The sequence below is a fragment of the Dichotomopilus funicola genome (assembly GCF_033296635.1).
Source record: "Dichotomopilus funicola strain CBS 141.50 unplaced genomic scaffold C8A04scaffold_18, whole genome shotgun sequence".
Taxonomy (NCBI): Eukaryota; Fungi; Ascomycota; class Sordariomycetes; order Sordariales; family Chaetomiaceae; genus Dichotomopilus; species Dichotomopilus funicola.
In genome coordinates, this window is record NW_026944039.1 from 174526 (window position 1) to 202106 (window position 27581).

At 55.1% G+C, this 27581-nt stretch overlaps 7 protein-coding genes across 7 annotated transcripts in view; 3 read left to right on the forward strand and 4 right to left on the reverse strand.

The window, feature by feature from the left end:
• C8A04DRAFT_36046 (peptidase family M1-domain-containing protein) overlaps positions 1–661 on the forward strand; it is a gene marked incomplete at both ends in the record, with an annotated part of 7405 nt that extends 6744 nt beyond the window's left edge. The window contains 2 exons of the mRNA XM_062783391.1: positions 62–66; positions 111–661. Of these exons, the coding sequence (XP_062638487.1) occupies positions 62–66; positions 111–661 (556 nt within the window). The remainder of the gene's footprint in view (positions 1–61; positions 67–110) is intronic.
• Positions 662–6721: 6060 nt separating this feature from the next.
• On the forward strand, positions 6722–9274 carry C8A04DRAFT_36047 (uncharacterized protein; the record flags this gene model as incomplete). The annotated part of the gene is made up of 1 exon (XM_062783392.1): positions 6722–9274. One exon carries the CDS (start codon positions 6722–6724, stop codon positions 9272–9274), a length of 2553 nt encoding a protein of 850 aa, XP_062638488.1.
• A 2118-nt stretch (positions 9275–11392) lies between these two features.
• On the reverse strand, positions 11393–13181 carry C8A04DRAFT_10939 (general substrate transporter; the record flags this gene model as incomplete). Its single annotated transcript, XM_062776769.1, has 3 exons — positions 11393–12356; positions 12413–12619; positions 12688–13181. 3 exons carry the CDS (start codon positions 13179–13181, stop codon positions 11393–11395), a joined length of 1665 nt encoding a protein of 554 aa, XP_062638489.1.
• A 709-nt stretch (positions 13182–13890) lies between these two features.
• Positions 13891–15108, forward strand: C8A04DRAFT_27120 (uncharacterized protein; the record flags this gene model as incomplete). Its single annotated transcript, XM_062780179.1, has 1 exon — positions 13891–15108. The coding sequence occupies one exon, from the start codon at positions 13891–13893 to the stop codon at positions 15106–15108; it is 1218 nt and encodes a 405-aa protein (XP_062638490.1).
• A 380-nt stretch (positions 15109–15488) lies between these two features.
• C8A04DRAFT_10884 (uncharacterized protein) lies at positions 15489–17726 on the reverse strand (the record flags this gene model as incomplete). The annotated part of the gene is made up of 4 exons (XM_062776750.1): positions 15489–15747; positions 15838–16632; positions 16954–17127; positions 17299–17726. 4 exons carry the CDS (start codon positions 17724–17726, stop codon positions 15489–15491), a joined length of 1656 nt encoding a protein of 551 aa, XP_062638491.1.
• A 1206-nt stretch (positions 17727–18932) lies between these two features.
• On the reverse strand, positions 18933–19700 carry C8A04DRAFT_10885 (fatty acid hydroxylase superfamily-domain-containing protein; the record flags this gene model as incomplete). The annotated part of the gene is made up of 1 exon (XM_062776751.1): positions 18933–19700. One exon carries the CDS (start codon positions 19698–19700, stop codon positions 18933–18935), a length of 768 nt encoding a protein of 255 aa, XP_062638492.1.
• Positions 19701–23652: 3952 nt separating this feature from the next.
• Positions 23653–24027, reverse strand: C8A04DRAFT_10905 (uncharacterized protein; the record flags this gene model as incomplete). Its single annotated transcript, XM_062776757.1, has 1 exon — positions 23653–24027. The coding sequence occupies one exon, from the start codon at positions 24025–24027 to the stop codon at positions 23653–23655; it is 375 nt and encodes a 124-aa protein (XP_062638493.1).
• Between the last annotated feature and the right edge of the window lie 3554 nt (positions 24028–27581).

Sequence of the window (27581 nt, forward strand, 5' to 3'; positions counted from 1 at the left end):
TTCTAATACATGCCCTTCCACCGTGCTGACATTTCTCAGGACAAACGCCGCCGGGTTCCAGCGCTGGTCTGCGTACCAAGCCGACCGGTCTGGCTCTCCTATTGCCGCAGACCTCCGCGCCCCGGTTTACCGCGCCGCCATCCGCAAGGACCCCAACGCCGCTGTCCTCCTGCTTAAGGACGAATGGTACAACACCTCCGCCATCGACGGCAAGGAAATCTGCCTCCAAGCCCTCGGCCACGCCGACGACGAGACGCTCATTAAGAACGTCCTGCTCCCCTTCATCTTCAACATTTCCCCGCCTGCCTCTGCTGCGGACTCCATTAACCCCGGCGATATGCACATCCTGTCGAACGTGCTCGCGGCCAACCGCACCGGCCGCCCGCTCCTATGGGCATTCCTGCGGGACAACTGGGACCAGTTCAACGCCAAGCTGGGCGGGAACCCGATCCTGGTGGATCGCATGGTCAAGGTCAGCTTGCCCATGTTTACGGATACGCAGAGCCTGGAGGAGATTGAGAAGTTCTTTGCCGGGGTAAGTACTAAGGGCTTTGATCGCACGCTGGAACAAGTCAAGGACAAGATTCGGGGACGGGCGGCGTACAAGGTTCGTGACCAGGAGGGGCTGAAGCAGTGGTTGGTGCAGAGTGGGTATGCGTGAGGGTTTGGATAGGCCCAAGAAGGCAGATTTGTGAGATATGGGATTTACCTATAAATTAGGGGCTCGTAAAACAGGATAATGGACACCGAGAAATTCCCCATGGTACTTATTAATGAGACGACCACTGTACCTAGGTCTATCAATCAGTTGTGCCGCTACATTTGACACAGGCCACCTCAACCTTACGTGAACGTACCTAGGCAGGTGCCTCGTTTCCCAGCCTTGGAATTACCAAACAAACACAACCCTACAGCAACCTCACGCCTAGTTACAGTAAAAGGATCATCACACGGATACTACTTCTTCTCCCATTCATGAGGTGCCTCACGGTAACACCACAACCGGATGCTCATGGGCCTTTGGCATCTCGAGGATGTTGACAGCATGACTACAAAATTCAATATCTCTATGAGAGACATGGGAGATCACTTCCTCGTCTTGACTTATTCTCAACTTGGCCAACATTTCTCCCTTAATTATCTCTCTCAACTTTGTTTCTTTTTCCTCTAATTACTTTTCTCCGTTTCGTTTTCTGCCCTTCTTTTCCCCCTTTTCTTCGGCGATAACTTTGTTTTTCGATTTCTGAGGCTTTCTCGAGTTGCAAGCTCCTGACATTGGCAATGAATTCGAGATTTCGAGAAGGTCTCGCAAAAATAAGGTAATTACATGCTATAAAAGGCTGAACCTCGTATGAGACAGCGTTATGTTTCGAATCTAAGTAAATTCTGAGCACTCGTTCAGTTTCATAACTAACCTCTCTCGACATTGACCACAAGCATGCTTGAGTCTGTGATCTTCGTGGAAGGCCGGAATTACATCTGCTCGTGCTTACTTTCTACTTGTGCTGCTCATCATATTGCCCTTGGGGGCCGCCATGCCAAAGTCTCTTCACACTCTTCATATGTGGGCATTTTCTTTCCAGGATTGTTCTCGTACTATCACTTGATGATGATTCTCTTGAGATCTTACTCCTCAGCTCATCCCCCTAGCGCTAGTCCCTCCGTTCTGGTCGTCCCGAATCTTCCTTCACATGCTCTGCCGAAGCCGGCTGAGCCCCTTAACTGCGCACATCGGTTCATATAATTATGCACCTCCTCGGCCGCGCTATCTACCGCCTGCAACCACTTTTGATCAATGATTTGGCTCGTCCCTTGAGCAAGTCCGATACCGCATGCCCTTTTTACGGGGTACTCGCCAACTGTCAAGTGGCCACCATACAACTCTCATAGTTCCCCCATAATGTCCGCCCAGACCCTGCTCGATCCGCTTAACCGCTTAACCGCTTACCACTTCCCGACTTATCCCACTTGCCATGTCACGGTTCCAGACAGACCCTGCATAACTAAGGTGCAAAAAGGGTCCGTGAGTGGTTCCAGATCGAGGGGGCACGCGAGGGACTGACTCTTCCGGTAACTCGTCGTCTATTTCGGTCCACAACCCCCAGCTATAAGTCTGCACAACTTAAGTAGCACACCGACATCCGACTGGAACCTGCAGGTGCAGGACCCTTAACGGCAGACAGACTCGGCAAAAGTTAACACCCAGATAAGCATTGGAGAAAAAGAAAAAAAGGAAAAATGTTTCAACAGCAGAAAAAGCTTTAACCCTCCGCATTAGTGAGCAGAGAGAATGGAACGTGCGAGGTTACAGACGCAATATCGGCCACGAGTGACAGGCCAGAACCAGGCCGCATGAGCGTGGTATGGTCATGTAAGTAATCTCGAGCGAGCCAGTGGTCTGTCGTCTTTTCGAGTTCCCAGTCGGCCAGCCACGCAGGGTTGCTTCGGACGACCCCATGACCCGGTTATGATGGGGGAACCGGACGGACATACAGACAGATTGACGGATAGACGGACAGCGCGGGGAGATGGTCTACGCTAGGGCGATGCCCGCCTAAGAAGGATCCGGTACACGATAAGCGAGTTGGGGTTGGAGTTGAGTTGGGTTGACTAAATCCCCGGCGCACCGGCGTTCTCGGGCTTTTGCAACAGGGGTTGTCCTCTTGGTTTGAGGGGAAAGCTGCGGAAGACACTAGTGTACACAACCCGACGGACATGATACCGGTATGGCTGGTTGGCTGGCTCACTAGTGGATAGGCGGGCCAGCCCATCGTGCTATTTTTGGGGGCATGGCATGAGACGGACCAAATCCTGTGCTTGGTGTATGAGGCCAGGGGTGGTTGAAATGTGGTTAGGACACCAGCGAGCAAGTGACGAGATCAGGGCGAGCATCTATTCGACAGCTTGCGAAGAAGAAAACAAAGGAAGAATGCGAGAGAGAGATCACGCCAGGCGCGGGGAGCGCAATCGAAATCAACGAATCACCGTGTAATGCGCCTCGAAGATGAGAGGCCACACGATATCGGTACACGACACACACCGATCCCACGAACCGGGACATGGCGGAGGGAAACGCCCGCAAGAGCAAAACCGGGTAACTTGACTCTCAGCGTAGGACCCGGGTTAAAACTATTCCACATCTGTCCGCTTTGATGGGGAGAACTTATGGCTGACTCCTTCCGTGGGGGTGCCACGATGGTTTGCTGCCGAGACAGTGCTTGAGTTAAGAAAGGGCTAGAACTGTGATTTGTAAAGAGAGTTGGCTCTCCTCGCGCGTCCGGTGAGTGAGTTGTCGACCTGCAAGGGCACATGATCGCGGCATGGTTTTGGGAAGCGGGACAGCGGGTTTTAACGACCGTTGTGCCTCGGCGCCGAGATGGTATTTCTCCGCACGAGGAAGGCCAAGCCTCTTCAAACCTTTTGGGGTTGGGGTCCGGATTTCCCAAGCAGCGGGTATGTGTGAAATGTGTATTCGTATATGACCCCATTCCCAGACCCGGGGGCTGTAGCGAAGGTTCCAGGCGTGCGTCTCATCAACAACAAAGTGTCAAGCCTTGAGCACTGACGGCGCGGGTGTCGCCATCGTGATGAAAAGACCTGATTCAGCCGCGTCCCGAGAGAGGACGCGTGGACAGGTGACGTGAAAGCCACTTCCGCCGGGGTTTGCGGAAGCATCTCCATCTGGCAGTGAACCTGGACGGTGGAATGATGCGATTGGGACGGTTCAAGCGTTGCCGCCGAATGCGTGATGGGTTTCTACGGTTGTTTGCTCCGAGATATTGCTGGCGGTTTTGGGAATAGCTTGTCTCTCCGGCTAGAACAGCATTGAATGTCCGGGATGCGCATGGAGCTGTCTCGCGGATCGCAGTTTCAACGGCAGCCTTGAGCCGCATCGGGGCAAGGGGAAATAAACTTTCGGTTGGGTATCTTGCGGGCCGAAAGAGAAGCCGGGAAATTTGGCGAGTTTGAGAAGAATGTTAACCGGGAAGAAAAATTGGGAGTGGCAACAGGAAAACTCATTTCAGTCTCATCTTGGCTCCCGGGAAGACCGCATCGCCGGAAGCAATATCGACGTGTTCCTTTCCGCCGAGAGTTACTTTAATTTGTGAGGGCGTTTTTTTTTCTGTCATTTTCTATTTTATTTTTTATTTCTCAGGCCCAGACCAGCATGACGTCCATAAGCCCCAGTCAGCTTGGAACGTTTCATCGGAATCGTGGGGCCTGATCCCGGGACTGAGCGTGGACTCCAGATCTTGGGCTTCTCCAAGCCTGGGAGGCTCTTTCCGAATCCGGTAGGCGAGCGGGGGTCCGGCACCTTTTGAAAGGACGACGGATAAACCTCGGAGATGTGCTCTGAACGTTGAAGGGCCGTGGGGCGGCCAACATGGCTGTCGCTGACCGAGGCGGTCGTGGAAGGAGCCATCCGGGGGTTTGTGCCAAGGCCGGGGTCGATGCAGGACCCTGGGAAGGACCTGCCAGTGATTGTGTGCTGATCCCGTTGAGAGGACGGAGAAATTGTGAGCTGGGAAGGAAGTCACAGCTTGGGGGTCAAAGAGCAATGAGCTGTTTTCTTCTTGAGAGAGAGAAGAGGGAAGGGAATTAACTATGTTGCTGTTCTGTTCGAGTCGTGAGGGTTTGCAATAGAAGGATAGCCAAGCTTTGTGAGAGCATAACTCTTTGGTATCTACACGTGGAATTATTGTCCGATTCGGCGTTTGCACTCCCATTGAGGCTGACCGCCTGCTGCTTGGCCCAAGCTTCCTGCTGTGCTCCGCCAAACCAGGCGAACCTCCTGCCGGGGAATTTGACGATCGTGTTTTGGGTGGTGCGGGTCAGTGGGATGACACCCTTGGGACGTGCCCGCGCCTTGGAATCGCGGGCCGTAACGCGGCTGGCGGGTGCCACTTCTTGCAGGAGTTGCGGAGTGGCGGTTCCGACAAGCGCCCCACCATCGACCACGAGGGCCAATTGCGCCTGCCCAAAGTTTTTCGCCTGGCCCAGATTCCCAAATTGCACCGGACGGCCGTCCCTTGACAGGGCAGCCCTGCGCCAGCGCGTTTGGATCAGAGGCTAGCCACATTCTCTGCCGAAACTTGCAGCGCTGGTCAACGCCAACAACCCACTGGCCTCCCGGGCCCCATGGAAACCGCAAACCCCCCCTTCCCTTTTGGGCAACAACTGCCTGGACGACGAGCAATTCGGCGCCCGGAGAGACCCGGCATAACATTGTTGAAGCATTGGTCCACTCGTACACGAGGTCAGTTTTTTTTCCCTCAGCAGTCGTGTCACCTCGATGGGCTTTGGCCCTCCCGGAATCTGATGGATGGCCGCCGGTCAGAGACATGCGGTTCGGGTTCGGGTCTAGTTAGTGGAAGTTGAGGTTAGGGGATGCCCTTCCCGCCGCGCCGTCCTCCCACGTTCCCCCGCTTCATCAGGACGGCGCGGCAGACGGCAGACGGCAGACGGCCACTGAGGATGTCGAAAAACACGGCCCAAGGAGTGTCGGCCCTTGCGGGTGCCGCAAGCACGCACTGCATTACCTGGACAAGACTCGTCGTTATCCAGCCAGACTGCAAGACAGCGGCCCACAGCCGAGGATCTCACCTGTTTCCGGGATCCCCGCTCCCACGCGCTGTGCAGCCCGTTGCCCACCTGGACGCGTGTTGAATGTTCATTCCAAGTGGAGGGAGGTGACTTCCAAGGTTCGGGTGGGCAGTGGGTGGAACACCTTCTCCAGGTCCCGCTGACAGGTGCTGCTGCTGTTGCTGAGGTGCTTGCCGCTTGCCGCTTCGGTGCTGTTGGAGCATGAAGCGCGAGACCCACTCCGCGTCCCGGCTTGCCAACCGTTGGGGCCCGTCCACTGCTGCGCGGAGACCGATGCGCCGTGCCTGACCCCCAGTTCGTGGGGAAACTGACCCCCTTTTTGGCTTCGCTTCTGGCTTCCAAGGCTGTCTTGTCCGATGAAGCCGCTGCTTGAAGGCTCAAGGCTTGCGCTAGTTTTTGCTCATCGACCCCCACGGAGAAACCCCGGATAATGTTGGCGAGCAGGCGTTGCGGTTCCGGCGCAAACGCGGGCAGCTGGCTGGGCATTTTGCCTAAAGGAGCCGAAAAGCGAGGGACACCGTTTATATTGATGCCCTTCGCCGTTCCGACGCTTTGGCTGGGCCGATTTCCCAGAGGCCTGGAACTACTAGTATAAGCAATGACCATGATGTGGGCGGCTCGGCTCTCCTGATACTTGGAGCCATCGGGTTGCACCTGCCAGCTGGTTTATCAAGGGCGCGTGCCCATCATTCGGTTGCTTGATCGACCCGGGCCAAAGTCACTTCCTTGCTTAACTTGACTTACAAGTGCGCAGCCAAGACAGGCAGGAGGTGTTTTATTTTTTCTTCTGCGGAAAAGAGGAGGACCAAGCCGACAACCTGAACCCAGCACTCTGCACACACACACCCACACACACCCATCATACACCACCGAAAGAGGGCCAGACCTCCCCACCGAAGGACCCAGCCGTGCCGTAAAACATTGCGCCGAAGTTTTACCCCGGGATCTCCGAGCTGAGAAGCTGTATGTAAAAGGAGTTGCGCTCTCATCGCCATCGGTACCGCGCCCCTTTTTTTCCTTTTATTGACGAGACAGCGGCCACGTTTCGATGCACGACGACGACGACACCGAGAGAGCACAATCTTCGGAACCTTGATGGTGAGCCTGGGATAGGAGGATGGCAGGTTCTAAAAACGGTGTGCCCGTGGGGATATCAACACGAGCTGCTTTGGCCAAAGCAGCAGCAGCATCGGCATCGGTATCGGCATCCGCGACAGCAGCAGCGACAGCAACGGCGACGGCAGCGGCAGCGGCAGCGGCAGCTGCAGCAGCGATAGACGTTGTGATGGGGGGTACTTCGGCGGCGACGGCGACGAGCTCGACCCAGACGGCCACGGCCGCAGTGACGACAATCGTTAGCGCAAGTCTCCTGGCCACAGTGGGCTCGAAGCATGGCGCGGGGAACGGGTTTAATAACGACAAGGGTCTGGGTCTGGGTCTGGGTCTCGAGCCGCGTGCGAGGTGCAGCCAATGCGGGCGCCGGCGCACAGCGTGTCACCACCTACCGCAGCACCAGGGCCTCCAGCAACCCACTAACGCCAACGCTACGGGTGGCCCTTCCTCCGCAAATGCAAATCTTAACCTTGGGCCCAACGGAGCTCTCAGCGCCGCGGCTTCGGCGGCCTTGCACCCGAAACCCCGCAGGATCTCCAAGCTCAGGCACCGCGCGGGTTTAAGTGGCTCTTCCGCCCAGCAGCAGCAGGAGCAGCAAGAAGCAGGTGGTCCAGTGCTCGGCGTGACTTTTTCGCAACACCTAGCCACTTCCGCAGCAGCACCAGCAACAACAGACTCCAGCAGCGCCGCGATGGAGCCTCCCGTGCTCTCGTTTTATGGCAAAGAGCCGGTGCCGCTACCATCGCGTTTTGGACAAATTAAGCGCAATTTGGTGGCGGGCCACGAGGCCGAGCTCGAAGCGTCGTGGGCACGCCTGATTACAGCGCTGCGGGAACATGTCGACGACATTTCGTCGCGCGGAACTTCGCTGACGCCCAGCATCGATTTTGGCGACATTAACCAGCCCGATGCTCGCGCGGCCTTTGCCCGCGACCTCAAGCGCTACGGCCTCGGCGTTGTCCGCGGGGTCGTGCCCAAGGCCGATGCACAGGTAGCCATCGACGAGACGGTTAGCTACCTGGAGCGACAGACCGAATACAAGGCGCCACCACCACAGGACCCGACCTGTTTCGACTTTTTCTGGACCCCGGCACAGGTGCGCACGCGGGCGCACCCCCGCGTGCTCGAGGCCCAACGGTTCGCCATGTCCTTGTGGGACAACAACGCCGACGACCGCATGGCCATCCGCTTCCCCATTGCGTACGGCGATCGTCTGCGTATCCACGGCGCCAACATCGGCAATGTCGGCCCGGACGCCTCGACGAGCAAGGTGAAGGAGGAGCTGTCCTCCGACGCCGACCTCGAGGCGCAAAAGGCCGCGGCCGAGTTGCTAGGTGACTTCACGTCGTCGACGCTCATCGCGCAGGTTGACAACGGCAGCCTAGAGCGCTGGGAGCCCGACGGCTACGGCCGTGACGGCACGTACGACGCCGTGTTCCGCGGCGAATGGGAAAAGTATGACCCGTGGGACCCCACGCACCGCGTGCCGGCTACGTCGGATCTGTACAACGGCTACGGCGCCTGCAGCATCTTCCGCATGTACCAGGGCGTCGTGGCGCTCAGCACAATCGAGCCGGGCCTCATCCGGCTGTTGCCCAGCCCCAAACTAGCGACGGCCTACTTCCTTCTCCGGCCGTTCTTCTCCCCCAAGACAAAACCGCCTGAGCGCCGTGACGGCCCAGAGTGGGATGCCTTCCTCGATCCGTCCAACTGGGCCCTCGACAAGGAACAGTCCACCATCATCCACGGCGCCGTCCCCGGCCACGCCCAGCGTTTGACCGAGCTCTGGCACCCACACCTGCACCTCCGCCGCACCCTCCAAACCATCCCCACTCTCCAAACCGGCGACTACATCGTCTGGCACCCCGACTTAGCCTACCACATGACCTCCAACCCCAACGTCATGGCTAGCCGCGCACCAACCCCGCCACCACTAGCCGAAGGCGAGCAAGACGAGCCCGCCAGCGGCCCACCAGTCTCCGTCCTCGTTTACGTCCCCGCGGCCCCGCTCACGCAGACCAACGCACTGTACCTCGCCCGACAGCGGAAGACCTTCCAGCGCGGGCACCCGGGTCCTGACTTTGACTCGACGGGTAGCGGTCTGGGCAGCGAGGCGACACATATCGGGCGGCCGACAGAGACGGATATCGGCGAGGTCGGTGGACCTGCGGGGCTGCAGGCTATGGGGCTGGCGCCGTTTGATGTTGCGCCTACGCCGCCGGCGAGTTCTGGGTCGGGATCGGGAGATGGGAGTGCGGGTGGGATTACTAAGGACGGTGATGTGGATATGGGTAATAGCAGCAGCAGTGGTGGTAGTGCGGGTAGCAGCAATACCATGACGCGTGCGGAGGCCGAGGTTGCCCGGCTAGCGAACATCATTCTGTTCCCGGACCGGTACGACTTTTACATGGCGAAGCGGAATGAGAATGGGAGTAAGCGGAGTAAGGTGCGATTGGAGGGGTTGTTGAATCCGGTTATTGAGCCGGAGCCGGCAAAGGATGCCGGGAGTAGCAGTAAGGGGAAGGGGAAGGCTTTGGGTGATCGGAGGAGAAGTTGATAACAGAGCGAAATGGATTCTTTGTGATTTTACTATTACAGGGTGTCATAGAGGAGAGGTTAGGAGACGAGACATACCCCCTGCGATATTGGTTTAGTTTGGGAGCGAGTTGGGTGGCTTTTTCCATGGGTGGTCGTTTTGGAGTGGACTGTATTTGGAAAGACAGAGGATGGACAGCATCTTTGAGGCCGTCATGGTTTGATGGGATACCAACTAACTAGTAAAGTAGTGCGAGAGTATTTGAACATGAGCTTGTTGATATCGCAAATCATGAATCGTCGCCCATATTAGCAGCAAGTGGCCCTAACATTCAATGTGACCGTTGAGCATGGAACACACAGCTTGTTCATACTGTACGATGAGATGACAGTTAGCACAACGTTGTTTGTTGCACGTGAGTCACAGCGAGCACACCGACCTCGTCGCCCCTTCCTTCCCCCAACACCAACCCTTTATAACCCACTCCCGCGTAGCTCCTTCCAACCGCCCCCCCAATAAGCAGACCACGGTCAAAATGGCGTATTTGGGGGAGCCGTGGGCGTCCAAATGGTACACCACGAAAGCAAAGTCTAGGGTTCAAATCCTGCGTGCTGCGCCGGCCGAAGAAAAACCACTGGGTTTTTCGTAACCGCCCCCCATTCCTTGACCCCTATGGGGGATTGAGATGATGGGACGGTGAGCTTTTTGAGCTTTTTGAGCTTTTTTTTGTCCAGACTAATATTTTCTTTTTTTTTTGTCAAGACTATAAATTTCCATGGTCGGTTCTTTGTATCGTTCAATATTTTTCATATGATTGATGGACCAGCGCGTTAACCAGAACGGCCGAAAGGGCTCACGCAATAATCACGAGCCTTGCCCATTCCTCCTCGTCTTCTACCTGCTGTGCCCGAGCCTTCCCTCACTCCCACCCACTCCCTTGGCTCATTGAGATGTTCATTCGCAACCTCATCTAATGCAACCTGATCCCTTACCTTTCTCCCTCGTGACCCGCCGATCATAGCTGGTCGGGCACTCAGGCTGAATTAAAGAGTGGAGGGGACGAAGGGACTTCATAATGGCAGCGCGTATCCTAGATTTGTTTATCCGTCTAGGACCGCGTCTTGGTTTGGGCTGTTGTCGGTTGTGGAGAGTCGAGTCGTATCATGAAAAGTGAAAAACGATCGATCGATGGTTGTAGCCGGGCCAGGTTCGCGATATGGACGGTCGTTAAGCGACTGCAACTTGAATCTGTCAAAAGTCTGACAGGTCCTTCAGATCGACCCTCATCACCGATGTGTTGTCATCATGATACGGTAGGCAAATTTAAATCCAACCCTCACCGTTCTCTTGATCCCGGACCGACAGGTGGATTAAGAAGAGAAAAAGAGAACTGCTAGGGTGGCAAGATTGTCGAGAAGCACAGACAAACTCCCTTCAATGTTCCCCTCAACGGCCGGCTGATTACCGGATTACAGAGATTTTCAAGGCGTCACTGGAACGTTGGGCCCAAAGCTCAGACCCGGTTTGGGTTCTCGCCAAGAGCATCGCTTGCGGCTGGTCGATCTTAACGCCAGAACCGGTCGGCGGTCGCATGCGTGTTTTGTCACGCGCGGCTATGGGTCGGAACACGGGAGCCGAGGAACACACAGGAGGATAGGCTCAGGCAGCCAACTGAGGGCTGAATGATCGTTCCACTTTGGCGCGGGCTCCGTGGGATCGGAAGCTTGCGTTTGACAGGGGCACATTCCGAGACGACTCTGATTGTAGTATCAAGATGGATGACTGGACCGGGCAGAGAGAGAAAGAGGGTATGTACAAGTGAGAAAGGAACGGGAGAAAACGGAGCCTCGTCTCAGGATATGCGAGGGAAGGCTGCGAGTCTAGTCCACATCATCAACCCCCTTTACCCTGGGAAATGAAAGGCGCCCGCAGCCAACAACAACAACAGCGACACCAACAACAACGACCGAAATCGCTCTATCAACGCCACTCCATTGTCTCACCACACTATTGCGGCATGTTTTTGTTAGTTGTGCGGTGAGGTTGGGATGGGCTCAGTCATGATGATAAAAACAAATGCAGAAAGGGGCCGGTAGGTGTACAATATATTGCCATCTAAAATAATACATTCAAATCTATTCAAACCTGCTCCTCAGCAGACATATACCCCAGATCATCCGAGTTTCCACCCCCCTCCTCCCCATCGACCACGACCTTCTTCTTCGGCGCCCGTATAAACACCAACGCGACCCAGGCCAACAACACAATCCCTGCGACATAAAACCACGGCAACCCAACCCACACCCCCTTATGCACCAAGCCAACATTAAAACAAAACGCTAGCACCGGCCCACCCAGCAAGATCCCGCCTGTCTCCAGCATGCTGATCAGCGCGTATAATCGAGACGTCTGCTGCGGCTCGACATAGCTTGTGACAATAGCGCGTGCCATGGGGCCGTGTGACGCACCGAGGGTACCGACGACCAGACCGATGATGAAGAGTACTGTTTCACGGCTGAAGCCTTCGATGACGGCTCCGGCAATCAACAACAGTAGCGAGAGACGAGCGAGGAGGACGTCCTTAGAAAAAGCGGATAACTGGAAGCGGCCGTCCGGGTTGGTCAGGAAACGGGAGAGGATGGGGACCAGCACGATGATGATAAGTTGGAGGATGCTGAGGGGCGAGAGGAGGTAGCTGGTCTGAGCGAGGGTCCAGCCGAAGTAGGTGCTGATGTGCTGGGCGAGGGTGGAGGAGTAGGCGGCGAAGAGGGCGGGTTGGATGAGGAAGGCCGGGAGGATTAGGGCGATGTTGCGGTTTTTGAGGAGGCGGAAGGAGACGGCCAGTTCGTTGGCTTCGTCGCGGATTTTTTGGGCGAGGGAGGGTTGTTGTGACTGGGGGGCGGATGTTGTGGAGTTGTCCTCGAGTTTGAGCGGGAGGGTTTCTGGGAGGAAGAGGACGAGGGTGAAGATGATGGGGCTGACGTAGAAGACGAGGCGGACGGGGAACCATGGGCCGAGGTGTTCCATCATGAGGCCGGCTGCGATGGGGCCGATTAGGCCACCGGAAACGGCGCCAAAGGAGATGTAGAGGAAGTGTGTAGACCTGGAAATAGTCAGAAGGTTATCGGGCCTGGAACTGGGTGAATGCCCGTAACATACCGGTTACTCTCGGAGCTGATGTCCGATGCAATGGCATGCAGAGTGTTCAACGCCACAGGAACACCACCTCCAAACAGAAAGAACAGTGACCCAAAGACACACAGCCTGACGAGTGACGGGTCCCCGAAAGCCAGAATCAGCGGTGTCCACGCAAAGGCCATCATCATGCCCAAATACGCAATCACAAAACTCGGTTTCCTCCCAATGCTGCACACCCGTTAGTACCCCATAACCCTAACACTGACGACAGCAAACCAAGACCAAAAACAACATACCGATCCGCCAAAACACCATACGGCACCGCGGCAACAAGCCCAACAAACGAGTTCACCATAGCCGCCACGCCTCCCAAAAACGCCAGCTCCTGCTGCACATCATCCCCCTTACACCGGCGCTCATCAATCGGCTCACCCCGCGGCACACCATAGTGCACATGACACACGGCATCCTCCAGCAGCCGAAACAGGGGAATCAAAATCAGCATGCCGCTCGTCGCGACGCAGAACATGAGCACGGCGAGGAGTATGACAATGGTGCGGGGCTGGGTGGCTTGGAAGCGTGCGAGGAAGCGCCGGAAGCCATATTTGGGTGGGCTCTGTGGTTGGGGCGAGTTGCCGTTGCTGTCGTGGTTGCCGAAAGGGGTGTGCGGGAGGCTGTATTCATCGCCTTCGTCGGCTAGTTCGAGCGAGCCATTGCGCTCATCGTTGGTTAGTAGGCCTTCGCCTTCGACAGGGTCGACGACGTCGCGGTATCGTGGGTGGGTGCTCATGATGGGGGTGGTAAAGGAGTGGCTTTCATCGCGAGGATGAAGAGAGTTGGGAAAGGGTGAAGGAGTGTGGGTGTTAAGGCTGGTTAAGTTGAAGGTGAGAAGTGAAGCTGAGCGCGATGACGACGCATTGGGGCTGCAATGATTCTGGCCCAATTAGCAGCGGTTGCGATCAATACGATGGACGGGCCGGGTCAGCGGTACTAACAGGACAACTGCGGAATATGTGTGAGATGTGTTAGTGCAGACCACCCCCTGTCAGCTCGGTATTTAAAGCTGTCTTGGCGGTTCTCCTGCCAAGACTTCAACTCATCAGACACGCGCGTCTATGGAATCTGAGATTCTGAGATAACGAGCCAGATTAGGATCATGCTAAGAGTGACCTCGCCTGCGGTCATCTCACTACGATATGGACACCCAGCGGGAGTTGAGTGTCACGCGACACACCGTTTCCGCCCAACTCTCAGCAGTGAGTGACTGAGTGAGTGAGTGTGTGGGATGATCCCGATGATTCAGGAAAGGGGTCTCATGACTGCCTCATGTGTGCCTCGCAACGCCACTATGTACCTACTGCTTTTCAACAAACCAACAACATTTGCCAGTAAGTTCTTTATTTCTCACTTTGCCTGTTTTTACTTCGGTTTTTCTCCTTCGGATTTCCCATTTCGCAATAACTACGGAACATCCACCCTTCATCCACCCTTCATCCACCATGCCTCGACCCTCTCGACAGCCTCGCCAACCCCGACTGCCCAACATCCAAATGCAAATGCCCCCCATCGAAATCCACCTCACAGCCCCAACACCCCCCAACGAACAAACCAACCCCAAATATCCGCCTAAATCTCACCAAGACACCCCAAACCCAACCACAACCCTCATCTCCCAACCATCCAGCTCAGCAATATCAAGACCCGACACCGGCTTCCTCACCTGGAAAACCTTCACCGAAACCCTCCTCCCCCCACGCAAAACCGCCCGCAAATCCCGTCTCGACAAGATCCTCGCTCCCCTCCGACCTGTCAGCGCCGGTTTCCCGGGCTTTTTAAGTGTCGACGGTCTCGGCGGGGTGATTGAATCGGCGCATGGGGTTTTTCATTCTGCGAGACGGTTGGATGTTATTGAGGCTGAGAGGACGTTGTATTTGTATCTCCCTGGGGCTGGAGAGATGGTAACGGGAAATGCGAGGGATCTGGAACGGTATGAGAATGAACTGTTCGATTTGAGCAAGTATAACGGCGCGTGTGGATTCTTTACAGTCCTAGCATGGACTGAGGAAGCCCGCGCTGGGTCGGTGACGCTCTATCGCGTGCTGTTAGACAATCCCGGAGATGATGGTGACGGGGAGGGTGTGGTTCTGGGCGTGCGACCTGTGGCGGCTATGAGGGAGGTGCCGAGCCCGGTGCTAGTAAAGATGCGGACGGATGGGAGGTTGCAAAGGAAAGTGGTGTTGACGCTGGTGGATGAGGATGATCGAACTTTTGACTGGCGGGCGGATTTTTGTCGGCGTGGGCCGAGATATGTCCGTCTAGGAGGGAGTGGGGGTAATGATGAACTTGATGATGAGGACGAGAGAGAGAGACATCGGTATGGTGGTTTGGCAGACGGTGACGCGGTTCGCGCGACGCTTCCCCAGTTCTTTGCGCTGCTTCATGCGCGGCGGTCGATCCTGGAGGATGTCGATTCGGGGCCTGTTTTCATGGCACCAGTACAAACACGGCCCGGGAAGGGATATCAGGAGAAACCCACTGTCGTGCTGGGGCAGACGCCGCGGTCAAGTCCGCATGATGGTGATCGCGTGCATGTGGCGGTGCTGGTGCCGAACGATGCGCTGTGGGCGGAGGACGAGATGGTGTGGACGGATGGGACGGGGCTGGCTGAGTTTCGGCAGCGGCAATATTGGGATGTTATTGGGAGGATGAGACGTTAGTTGTGTTTTTTAGGGTGTCAGAAGTACACTTGGGACGAACGGCTGTTATAGATTTTCAATGAGCGCGTTTCTTCGGATGTAGCCTCGGCATGTGATCCAAGAGCGCCGGCTGGTATAACTACATTGATGTGGCGATAATTAATGGGACAAAAGCCGTATGATGCCTTGTATCACCCCTTTTCGAGATTTACACACCACAACCCCTGACACGGCAACGAGGTATTTATCAACCCTTTTTACTTGACAATACAGTTTGTTAACGCTAAAATCCAAATGAAATATTCAAAATCAAACGCTATGAGCTGGGTATCATCCCCCCTATTCCGCACCCCCAATCCATCCAAATTCCCAACCAAACTTATACCACTGAGACCACCCCTTCACCAATATGGCACCTCTGTCGACGTCCCCTCCCGTCTCAAATACAAACACACCTTCTCTCTCTCCTCCCTCCCAACCCCCGCTTCCTCACCTTCCCCGGGTTCCATAACCTCCACACCAGGCAACCCCGGCATCTCAAACCTCTCATACCCCCCGCCATCCACAAGCATCTTCCTCACCCTCGGCGAATCCGGATCCATAGCCTTCATACTCCACCCATCATCTACCACCCTCGACCGCACAACCGGCAACGGACCACTCTGCCCAGCCTCACCCACCGCCTCAGCCAGCGCGTCAGCCGCAGCGTCAGCCGGCTGCTGCTCCTGCTGCTCCGGCGTCTGCGGATACCAGTCAAAGTCGCGCTCCCGATCGTCTAGCGAGTCTGGGTTGTAGGTGTCTACGGGCCGGCAGATGAATACGGCGGGACGGGCGAGGTCGGCGATGACTTGTTTGACGGGAGACCAGTGGCGGTAGGAGAGGACGGCGGTGGTGGCGTCGATGGTGAGGAAGAGGCGGGCGTTGGAGGGGACGAGGGTGATGTTGTTTGAGCGGAGGAAAGAGAGTTCGGCGGAGTTCCAGCGGCGATAGAGGTCGTGGGAGGGCAGGTAGATGGGGATTTGGGGGGTTGATTCTGTATGAGAGGTGTTGTTGGTGTTTTGGAGAGATGTGATGAGATCCCGGAGGCAGAGGGCGAAGGAGAGCAGAAACAGGCCCCGCTGGCTGTACTCGACGGTGTCGTCGCTTAGTCCTTCGGCATAGAAAAACACAATCTTGTCTACCCCTTGCAACACCCGGTTTGGTGTCCCTGCAGTCTCACTTTCACTCTGACCCACCACACTCTCCCTCAACGTCCTCCACGCCAACCCCGACTCAATCGTCGCCTTCGCCCTCTCCACAGCCTCCCTCATCCCTTCCACAGTCAACTGCGGCACCCCCTCCATCTCCTCACGCATCCCCAGCACGCCGTACGGCCATTTCCGCACGACGATGGGCTGGAACCCGATCGAGGGCATCCAGCTGTCAGGCACAAACTGCTCGTCTGTGTTGGCGGGATCGGGCATGATGAGTTCTTGCAGGGAACGGAACTCGACTTGGGTGCGTCCTGGTCGGTAGACGATGGTGCCGAGTCGAAGGGTGGGGGAGCTGTCGTCGTTGGTGTCGTCGCTGTTACTGGAGGTGTCGCTGCTGCTGCTGCTGTTGTCGTCGTTACCATCTGCGTTGTCATTGCCATCGGTGTTGTTATTGTCATCAGTATTGACATTGTCATTAGTACTGATCTGGTCATTATCGTCATTGCCGGTCCCGATATTGTTGACGTCGTTGTTGTCATTCTCGTGAGTGGTGATCTCGTGAGTGGTGGTTTCATTGCCATTGTCGTTGGTATTGCCACTGTTGTCATTAGAGGTACTGGCATTGGGGTTCTCGTCGTTGTCGTCGTCATTGTTGTTAACATCCAACGTAGACGCGGAGGCGCTGTCGTTAAAGTAAACAATCTTGCTCATCTCAGCCCCCGGGGCCCAGGCCGCAACATGGGTCGTTACGTCGTCGAAGCCCGGGTACGAGATAAAGACGGTCTGCGGAGCTTTGCAGTAGGCCAGTAGACGAGTGCGCAGACGGGCGCGCAGACGGGCGCGCAGACTAGCAAGCCGGGCGAGGGGGTTATATTTTTGTCGTCGTTTTCGTTTTTGCCGTGTTTGTTTCCCAGACCCATTTTGCTGCCCACTCTCTCCATCCTCATCCTCATCCTCATCATCTTCTGATAACGTACTCCCCCGTTTCCTCGCCAATCTCTCCCCCGCAACCTCCAACTGCCTCTCAATATCCTCCAACACCCGCCTCGGATACAACGCCTTCCCCGCCTCATACGCATCCAACGTAGAATCCATCACAAACCTCTTCCGGTCCCTCACCTCCTCCTCCGACATCTGTTCCACCGGCCTCGTAATCGGCACCACATCAATCCACGGCAGCTTCTTGTACACCCTCCGAATCGGCGTAATAGCCAGCAGCCGACGGATGTCGATGCGCGACAGGCCCGAGAGATCGGGCACACCGTCCTCGTCGTATGTTACTGCGTCGTCGTCGTCGAGGACGTAGCCGACGAAGGCGCCTTCGTGGTAGCGATCGCCGCGCGGGATGCGCGGGGTCCAGAGTCGCCACCAGAGTGAGGAATAGGGGATCCAGCGGTATTCCATGTCGCCGAGGATCTCGGCGACGAAGTCGATTGGGGATTTCATCTTGGCTTGGCGTGTATCCTGTATGTGACTGAGAATGGTGGTGTTGAAGGGCCCGTCGGAAGTAAGTCAACTCCTCACTTTTCGTCCCGAGACCACGAGCGATGAAATGATGAGAAGCGCGGGATGCGCAGCGCGCAGTGCGCTAGCTAGCGTGTGGCTGTATGTATTTATGGCCGCTGCTGCAAATCCGATGAAGTACAACATAAAAAAGAAAAGGCGGCCTTTCGCACCGCAGGCAGCGATTGAAATGAGCTTGCCTGACTCCGACCGTCAATTCAAGAGTGACAAGCGTGAGACCCGGCGCGGCCCCAACTCGGCGCAAAACGAGGCAAAAGTGACTCAAGCCCACTCAAGTCATGGGATCGAGCAGCCTTTTAGGCATGCGCACTCGCGCAGTACCGACCGCCCACGCTGATCGGATATGCAGCCACTCGGTGCAGCCACTCGGTGCAGCCGCCTGTCTTGTCTTGCCCTGTCTCCCTTGTCTCGCTTGCAGCACAGCGTGCAGCTGCGACAGTCAGCGAGCGCGGGATTACCAGCCCAATCGGGCGCCTGGGACTGCGGGTGTGTGTGTCAGTTGTCTGCCAAATCGCAAGGCACACCAGGGCCTGGAAAAAGGGGGTTGCAACGTGGCGACGGTTTGTATGTTTGGCCTGTGGCCGGGAGGCCACCAGCCCCTTCCTAACTTTATTGGTTGTGGACGGTGTGGGAAGGGGCAATGAGGAAGCGATTCTCAATGCAGTGTCAGGGTTGGAACCCTAACCCTGGCCAGCCGGGAATAGCTTCACGTTAACAACCTTCGATGGAACTAGGAACTTTACCGACTGCCAATGCTTAGACTCTTGGGTAAATCATGTCCCTTAGTCCTCTCAATGTCAGTACACCTATTTAAGGCATCATTCCGAAGGCCGCGCACCACCATATCTTCCTCAAGAACGTTGAGGGCTGTTCTCCTAGGGTAGCACAGCAATTCAAAGCAGGGGTGTAACACACGCGGAAACGCTGCCGACGAGGACAAACATGGTAACATTGGCCCGGGCCGAGTTGGGTACGTACCCGGACGGCTGCTTTGAAGTGCCAATGAGTTGAGACGTTGTATTGAGTCGTTAATCATAGATTCCACATGCCTCGAGTCTATGCCCACGTCCCCTCCTGACCCTCCAGCGGTATCATGGTGATAACCCATTTCCCAGATACAAACAGCCCCTACTCCTGCTTCCTCAACTTCTTCGACCCATCCGTCCCATGCAACCAATCCATCCACCCATACGCCCCAAAATGCACCGTGAACTTCTCATGGTGCGCATCATGCGTCCTTGCAAGGCCCGCCCAGAAATCATACCCACTATGCACCGCCGCAGTCTCAACCAGCATCACCCCAAGCACCAGCCACATAGTAACAATATGCGTCCCCAGCAGCGCCGGCGGAAGCACAATCGGCAGGGTGTTGGCCAGCAGCTGCTCGATCGGGTGGGCGTACTGCGCGGCCAGCGCCACGGGAGCCGTGAACTCGTGGTGCTTCTTGTGGATGCGCTTGTATAGCGCGCGTGTGTGGAGCATCCGGTGCGCGTAGTAGAAGAGGATCTCGCGCAGGACGAGGCAGAAGAAGAAATCGCGCGCGAGTTCCGCCGCCGACGGGAGGGTACGCGACATCTGGAAGGGGGAGGGCCGGTCCCAGGCGGCTGAGACGGCCGATAGGAGGAGGGAGGTTGCGATCGACTGGGCTTGGTTGAAGAGCACCACGCGGAGGCAGTGCAAGATCTCCTTGGTTGTGGGTTGTTTGGGTGCGGGCTGGATCTTGTGCCGTTCTGAGAAGGCGGGAAAGGCATAGTCGAGGCCGGTGAGGGAGAGCGCGGGGACCCAGAAGAAGAGAAACTGCACACCGAGTGTACCCCAGAACTCGATCTGCCGCGGCGTGTAGGTGTCATTTGCCCAGTTCCACGCCGAGGCGAGGGCGTTATTGACGGTGTCCATGGTGCTAGGGTCTATCGAAAGCTTGACGTCTTGAGCAACAAGCGAGGCTTTATGGGTATGTACGTTGGTAACAGAAAAGCGATTGCGCGAGAAGTGATACCCCAAAGTTTTCTAACGTCCCTACAGTTCTTTCGAGAGGTTTTAATGCGTCTTCACCCGTTGTATGGGGTATGTGGACCTCAACCTCGGCATCGGATCCGTTCCGCCACGTTTGGAAGTGTTCACTAGCCCGTTCGGGTGAAATGTGAGCGTTTCATGTCAGTTCATTGGGTGGGTTGTCCGAAATCTGGGGCAAACCCGGGGTTAGCGGACCCCAGAAAACCAAAACTGGGGATCGTGGCAAGCGGAGCTTTTCCGACGATATTTCTCCTCAACTTCCAAGCTAACGTTGAGCCAAGACTATCATGTGAATTTCCCGGAGTGAATTGCCCGGGATGGGCAACCTCAGGGAGTTGAGAGAACCCAAAGCATGAACGACGAATGCACGTTCTGTTATTGATCGGCGATAAAACGGACAATTCTCTTGGAACGCTCGCCATACGACATCCCGAAAAATAGTAAAACGTCATTTCGATCAGAGAGGGAGTCAAGCGAACTTTTGCGAACATGAGATTGGTAGAAACCCACGTTGTGGTACATACATCAGACGGAAAAATGAAAAAGTACTTGATCGCCCAACGGCTGGATGATGGTAGGATCATGGATATTCACAAGTAGCAACCTTGACGCCAAAATGACCTAGGCCCCTTGAGGGTTTACGACAGGTTCAGCAAAAAGAGTCAATGCGATGTGATATGATTGACGCACCAATACTTCCCCTCATGGGTTAAATTGAGTCGCCGCTTCCAGAACAACATCTGACATGAACACAAGGAAGGTACTTTGTAACAGACGAAAACAGCCGTCTTCATCCACAACAAGAGCACGACATCCCTTGCCCTTAACTGCTCCAGAATGATCCAAGGTGCGACCAAGTTAAACGAACTCTTAGGAATCAAGTTCGATTGTCCAATTCTCGACACAAACGAACTCCGAGGAATCAAGATTTCCCAACTCTCGACAAGAGTCCGCCCCGTTTCGAACCTCACATTAATTCCCGACGGCTCCCGACTCTCCGAGACTTGTCCGGATAAACATCCTAGTCTCTCGTATCTTGGAGCATCAAGCTCCTCGGATCTACGACGACGCTGAGTGCAAGGCCACATCCAAAACTACGCAACACCATGACAAGAATCGACACGGCCCATGCCCTCGAATCCCCAAGTATAGCCCAAAATCCACTCCCGCCCCACAACTCTCCGAGCGGCCCCCAACTACAAGCCGAGGACGGACCCCGTGTCCCTCTTATTTACCAGCATTACATGTCAGCAATCATTGAGGCACTTCAAGGGGCGCTAGGATTGCTCATTGCGGCGGCGTTGCTGCTCGCGCTTGTCGTGGGTCCGGGGGCATGCTTTGGATTCGTTAGCTGGCCGCTGTCCATGCCTCTTCTACTAGGAGTCCCATGGAGATTCTTTTGGTACTCTCTGTTACCAGCCATCTGCAACGCATTATGGCGCTGGTTTTGGATTTTGTCGGCACAGGCGCTAGTCGCCGTGATGCTGCTCATCTATGTGGTCCTTGGCGTTCTGGTCTTATGCGGTTTGTTTAGCAAAGTGTGGATGTAGGGCTGGTGAAAAAGTGAGGAAGGGGCCGGGCTGGGCCGTTTGGGCGAGTGTCCGGGCATAGGTGATGCTGAACTCACCCTTGATGGGCAGAGGGACGGGATAGGCGTATGGGCACAACGGATCATGGATGTGTAATTGTTTACGGCGTTAGCTCCGGTTGAGAATACTTGACTCTTTCTCTCGGCTACGGCTATGACAGTGGGTAGGACTTGTGAACGACGAGCGGCAAGGGGACATCAAGCTTTAGTAATCATGCTAGGTACTAGTACCGAACGGGGAATCAACACCACACCCCAGGTCGTCTTGAATCAAATAAAATCGTTAACATATGTTCACATTGTCTGTTTTCTGCTGGGCATATGGGCTGTAGGTGAACAGATGGCGGACCAGGTCGGGGATATGAGGTAGCGGCATCGTATGGGATGCCACAGCATGGAGGTGACGGTTCTTCGTAGCCAGGTGGTGTTAGAAGTAAGTTGTGTCCTTTAAAAGGTTTAATTGGATTTACCGAACCTGTCGAGCCGTCGCGATAGTCACCAGAGCAAGAACGGGATAATATTTTTGCCGTGGATAACGGACAACCGTTTCCATTCCCAGACGAAGGGCGCAACTCGTTTCAATGAGAATATCCCAAGTCCATCACATACCGAATGACTCCCCATGAAAACGCACTGCTGCCTCAGCCCAACATCCATCCCATCGCCGACCTCATTCCCAAATCTCGTTCCTTCCCTCCCTCATCCGGCCACCCACCTCAACCCCCCTTATAACCCCCCAATTCCACGCCTTCCCCCGCAGCATCCGACCAATTTGCGCCAAAGATGGGAATCGAATGGCGTAGTTGGAAGGGTATTGCACCCGCAAGGCCGGGCACGTCTCCTCGCGCAACGCTGGCAACAGAGGTTGCGTCGGTTCGAGCCCCCGGTCGGGCACCGTAAAAAGGACTTTCTGAGTCGACGGGCGAAGGGAGGGAATTTTCGTAGCTGGCTGTTTCGGCAGTTGGTGAGCTTTTTGACTTTTTAAATTCATCAATGAGCGATGCTTTCCTTGTTTGGTTTTCATTTTACCCAACAACAGTAAACGTCCATGAAAAACGCTTCTCACTGAGGCACATTGATTATTATATCGCAAGGGGAAACACACGACGGCCAGCCCAACAGCACATTTGGTGTTCTTCATGGTCAAATCACATCACAGCGGAAAGGAGCGAGTATATCAAATTGTATCCCATTGATTCTTAGAACCTTCCTCCCAATTGGCTTATTGTAAAGCCTAATACCATGCAGTAGTAAACAACCAACGATATGTTTCAGCCAGAATATAATGCGTTGTCCGGTCCTCGTCTGGTACTCCCTCGCCCAGCGAGAGTGCACGACGAAGACCTCAACCGCCATGCCAAATGCCATACCAATTGCCGTCTTGTTCCTGACCTCTGAAATACTGTGGCCCAAGCCAAGGTGAAATCTATTTGCCAACCATAACCGGACAGTAAGGCCGTGATAAGAGAGCGTGAGGAAACTCCACATCACCTTATCGTGACCGTGACGTTAACGTCCAAAGAAGAATGTATCGTCTACCAACGACGTAAGCCAGAGATATCTAGCCCATTGCATGACATCAGTGTCAGGAATGTGTCGTGTCGGTAAAGGAAAAAAAGCCAAGTTGGTATCGTGCGCAAACGAAACAAAACAAATGACCTTGAGGGAATGAAAATACGCCGAATGCAAGAAAGATGCCCATCCGTCCGTGTGCACCCATGGTATGAAAACCGGGGAGTAAAAATAAGCGAATTCCCCCGCAATGCAAAAGGTATCGATGATAATGATGATGGGACAATGCAATTACGAGCGCATGGCCGAGCCGTTAAGCGACAATGCACCGGTATGCGAAAAAAGAAAGGAGGCGCGGAGAGGTGACGGGATGCGATGCGGAAATGCTGGTATCGACGGTGATGGTGCGATTAACGGAATGGGCTGATCCGGAACCATGCTCGGAAGCGGGATGTGAAACGGAAGCAAGCGGTGAGGAAATGTCGGCGCGCAGCCACCACAAAAGTCCCGGATGACCGAGATGATGCACATTGCATCCGAATGCTGGCGAATTGTATGCCGCTCACAACTCGGCATCGGCGCCGTAATGTTCATTGGTGGTGGTGGCTGACCTCAGCCTCAGCGCAGCCCTCGGTCGGTGGGTGGGAGATATCGGTGGCGAGTGTAACGTGTGAAGTCCTCCTGATACGCCGGGTAAGGAGGGTACGTGATGCCCAGGGAAATGCCATGTTGGCCTCACTGTCGCGTATTCGTCGCCTTCTTGCTGCGATGGCAATCGTGTTGGTGGTTATGTTGTTGTTGTTGACGTTGTTGTTCATGATGTTGCGGCTGGTGGTGGTCGTGGCTGTCGGCGCGGGACCGTTCGCGTTGACGGCCCCTTGTTTCTTCTTCGTCCATGGCTGAACTGAGCATGCGCCTGTCCTCCTCATACCACGCGCACAATGGCTTCCCACCAAACATCAAATCGTCGTCATCAATGACGGTGGCCATCATCCAAGGTTGGTTGTTGAGGTCGATCTCATCGGCGGCTGAATCGGGAATGTAGAGATTGTGCACGACCATGCGAGGCTGTGGTGTGTGGTTTGGCGATGAACTTTCTGATGAAGACATGTTGGCTAGATGCAAGCGTGCCGATGTAGATTGTTGTATTGTTCTGCGTCGTTGTTCGTTCCTTTGTCGGCAATGGAAATCCGAGGGAGGTCAAGTTGAGTGAGATTGTGGAAGCAGACGGTGTGACGGAAGAAACAGAGCCTCTTTTTGTTTGTGGGAAATGATCGGGGGACCTGAGAATAAAAAGGCACAAGCCAGCTGTTTTCGGTGAGTGGATGCAATTCCTTGTCGTGGCTTCGCAGCACCGTCTGGCCAGTAACCGAGACCCAAGTCAGCAAGGGCTTGCTTGGCCAGCGCGCAATGCAGCGGTCAGGGGTCGATGATCTGGGGCGAAAATGAACAACACGTTGGTCGGGCGTTGTCGTGGTCAGGCATACGCTTCGCGGGGAATCAGGAGCCACGGAAGCTGCGTCGAATATATAGCAAAGTGCTCAGTCGTTGGGCGGCCTAGCCGAGGATTGTCGCTGGTTTCTTGTTGATCCCGTCTAAGTGAGGGAGTGTGACTGGATGGGCTGGAAGCGCGGGGTTTGCGAGAGGGGTGCGCCGGAAATGCCGTTTTTGATGTGGCGGGAAAACGGAGGGTGTCGGGTGTCGGGTGTGTGGGGGGCGTATAAGCAGTGGCTCGATGAGATGGATGCTGGAGCAAGAACGGCGTGAATTCGGCGCAGGTCTGCCTGTAAAGCGTCGGACCAGAACGAAGTAATTAGCGAAGGGCGTGTAGACGACAAATGCGAGTCGGTCTGCGAAATCTGGGGACGGCGGGGAGTTATTATTGAAACAAAGGACGGTTTGCTCCTGCTTTCGAGGTGCCCGTGTGGGGGGCAACGACTGTCGAGGCATTTGCTCGTGATTGCGCGAATTGGGGGCGTGGGGGGCAAAATTGCCGGATGTGATGGGCGCGCTGATGACCTGCTGGAAACGTCAGGTGCTTTGCGAGGCGAACGGGGCGCGCAGTTAGGCTTGGCGAAAATAAATACAGAGCACACGACTGGCGGCGACTGGCCACCTCATGCCATGAATGGTCACTTCATGCCATGAATGGTCACACTTTCTCAGCACCTCAGGTTCCATGTGTTCACAGTGGCCGTCATGCGGCTTGCGTTTCTAGACGGGTGCGTCTTTCTTTAACCCACTTTTAGTTGTTACGGGCCCTCGGGGCCTTGCTTTGTAGAAGGATACAGAGTCTTAATTCGCCGGCGCACCCTTACAGCATTTTGTTGGTTCTGATCCGAGAGAACTGGTCATCTTGTCGCCACATGGTGTTGATGCGGCGTCACGAAAGAGCCCTTTTCGATACCTCATATTTCGGAAGATCCGCGGCCAAAAGAACCCGTCTGATTTTGTCGCCGATATCACGATCCGGGGAATAACTTGAGGCGAGGATGTTCCCGGTCGTTGTCTCGTTCAATATGACGCAACCAGGGATCGGATTACCGGTTTCGGCGCGGGGTGACCTTGACTTGGTCTTGCGAGCACTCTCACGGACCAAGTCCCTCCAAATCCGCCAAAACGAGGAGAACGATGTCCCGACCTTGGCGTCGCACAGTATCGAGTGTACACTTACTCGCAGATGACCGACAGAAAGTGAGACACCTCTCGTCATTCCCGAGTCTCCCTAGCAACCAACGGAGGCGGATTTTTCGACACAACACCCGCCTTCAGCTATCTTGAAACAACGAGGATCTTTATTGAGTTAACTCTCGCTCCAGCACCTGAACCGCCAGTGTCAAGTGTCAAATAATCCCAAGCCAGTTGACTGGACCCAGCAGTCTGGAACTGCTGCCAGCCATCGATGCGCTCGTGCGTTGGCACCGGCCCGATTTGTTGTTGTCGATGATGTGCTCAGCTGCGGCTCTTTTCCGAGCCACTTGCCACCATGGTCGGGCAGCGATCCTTTCATCCTTCCGCAACGCCCCTTTCAGCTCCGTTTTCTTGCCGTTTGGTAACCCCCTCGTTGCTGAGGGACTACACTAGTAGGGGTTCATCCATCTGTAGCTTCGGCGCTTGACAGTCTTCAAAACGGGCCAGATAGGGCTGAGCCCCCCACGCGCTTAGCGCTAAACTCAGCTCACAAACGCCTTAAGCCACATGGCAGGGGGAACGGAGATGCAAGACAAGCCAAGCGGTCCTGCCCCACGATCTCGCAAATGAGCGAGACCACACGGAGGAGCACTTTCGGGTTGTCCGTGGGCGACGCGACGGGGACGGGGCGCGAAAGTCCTCGGTCGACGCAAATGTCGGAAGCGCAAATGCATTAAGTACGTCCGTACCACCGCTGAGACAAAGTAGGGAGTGTAGTGTAGTGTAGTCACGCCCGCGGGGAACCTTGGAGGCAAACTGCCTTTTTGAGCAGACCAGGTGGCCCGGCATTGCGACCGCATTCCGCGCATGAACCGGATCCTCCCGATTGCATTTTCGGCCATGGCCTCCTAAAAGCAGCCAGCCGGTTTGTCCCCCTCGGAGTGTAATTATACCAATGGTACCGCTTTATTAATTTCAACCCGCGATGCCATTTATGGACGTGGTCGAAGCGATCCGGGGAATTTTGAGGTCGGATCAAAAATCCAAAAATAACTTCACAATGTGATCCAAGTTCGGTCTGGAACTTTACGGATGCACACAAGTAACGTTAATGTCCGCAATGTTGACAAGCGAAATTGAGTCGCAACAGCGAAAAAGTGCGGGGACAAGGAAACCCGGGCGGAAAACAAGGGACCCCACCAGGGTCGCGTTTTAAACTGCGTCAAGAGCCCCTCAAAATCTCCTAAGCCCATACGGAGTACTGTGTATGCGCAGCAGCTCAGGGAACGACGGATTCCCGTGAGGGAATTAACATCGCATAGTTTGGAACGGCGGTGATCTCTGACATCAGTGTCTTTATCCAACCTTTTTCCAGTTTGAGTTTACATGTAATTATTAGCCCAGTCTGGAGGAAACGGCCACATGCCCTGCTGGAGGACCCCGAGGACCGAGAGCTGACGTCACATCCCAGTTGTGACAACTCTTCGTCTTGCCTCCTGACCTTACCGTTAAGACTGTGTAGGCGATGATGCCGAGAGCCAAAGGCCAAAAGGCGGTAAACCACGGTACTAGTGTAGTGTAGGGAACCATTCCTGTTTTTAGTTGCTGTTCCCCGCGTAGCCGAGCAAGCTAAGACAGGATAAAGGTTTGCATGTGAACGAATTATTGAGATTTGAGACTTAGAATTGCAGATCCGCTTATCAACACCAAATCCTGACTTTGCTGCCCGCTTTCAAGACCCAAATAAAAAGAGTCGCTGATTGTATTCAAACAAGAGAAAAACATTGTACACATACACCTTTATCCATGAGCCACCTCTTCACTGGGACATCATGTCCCCGCCCAAAACCGTGAATATCCAAGTGTAGATTCCATCCAAACCATCGGCTTGCGAACAAGGAAAGCCCTTGTACCCAATCTCCCAAACGCCAACCCGACATACCCTTTCTAACGACGACGCACCGTTCCCATTTTATAACCATTCCCATGCCTCTGCAACCTCACCTTTCCATATTAGTCTCATATACCCTAGT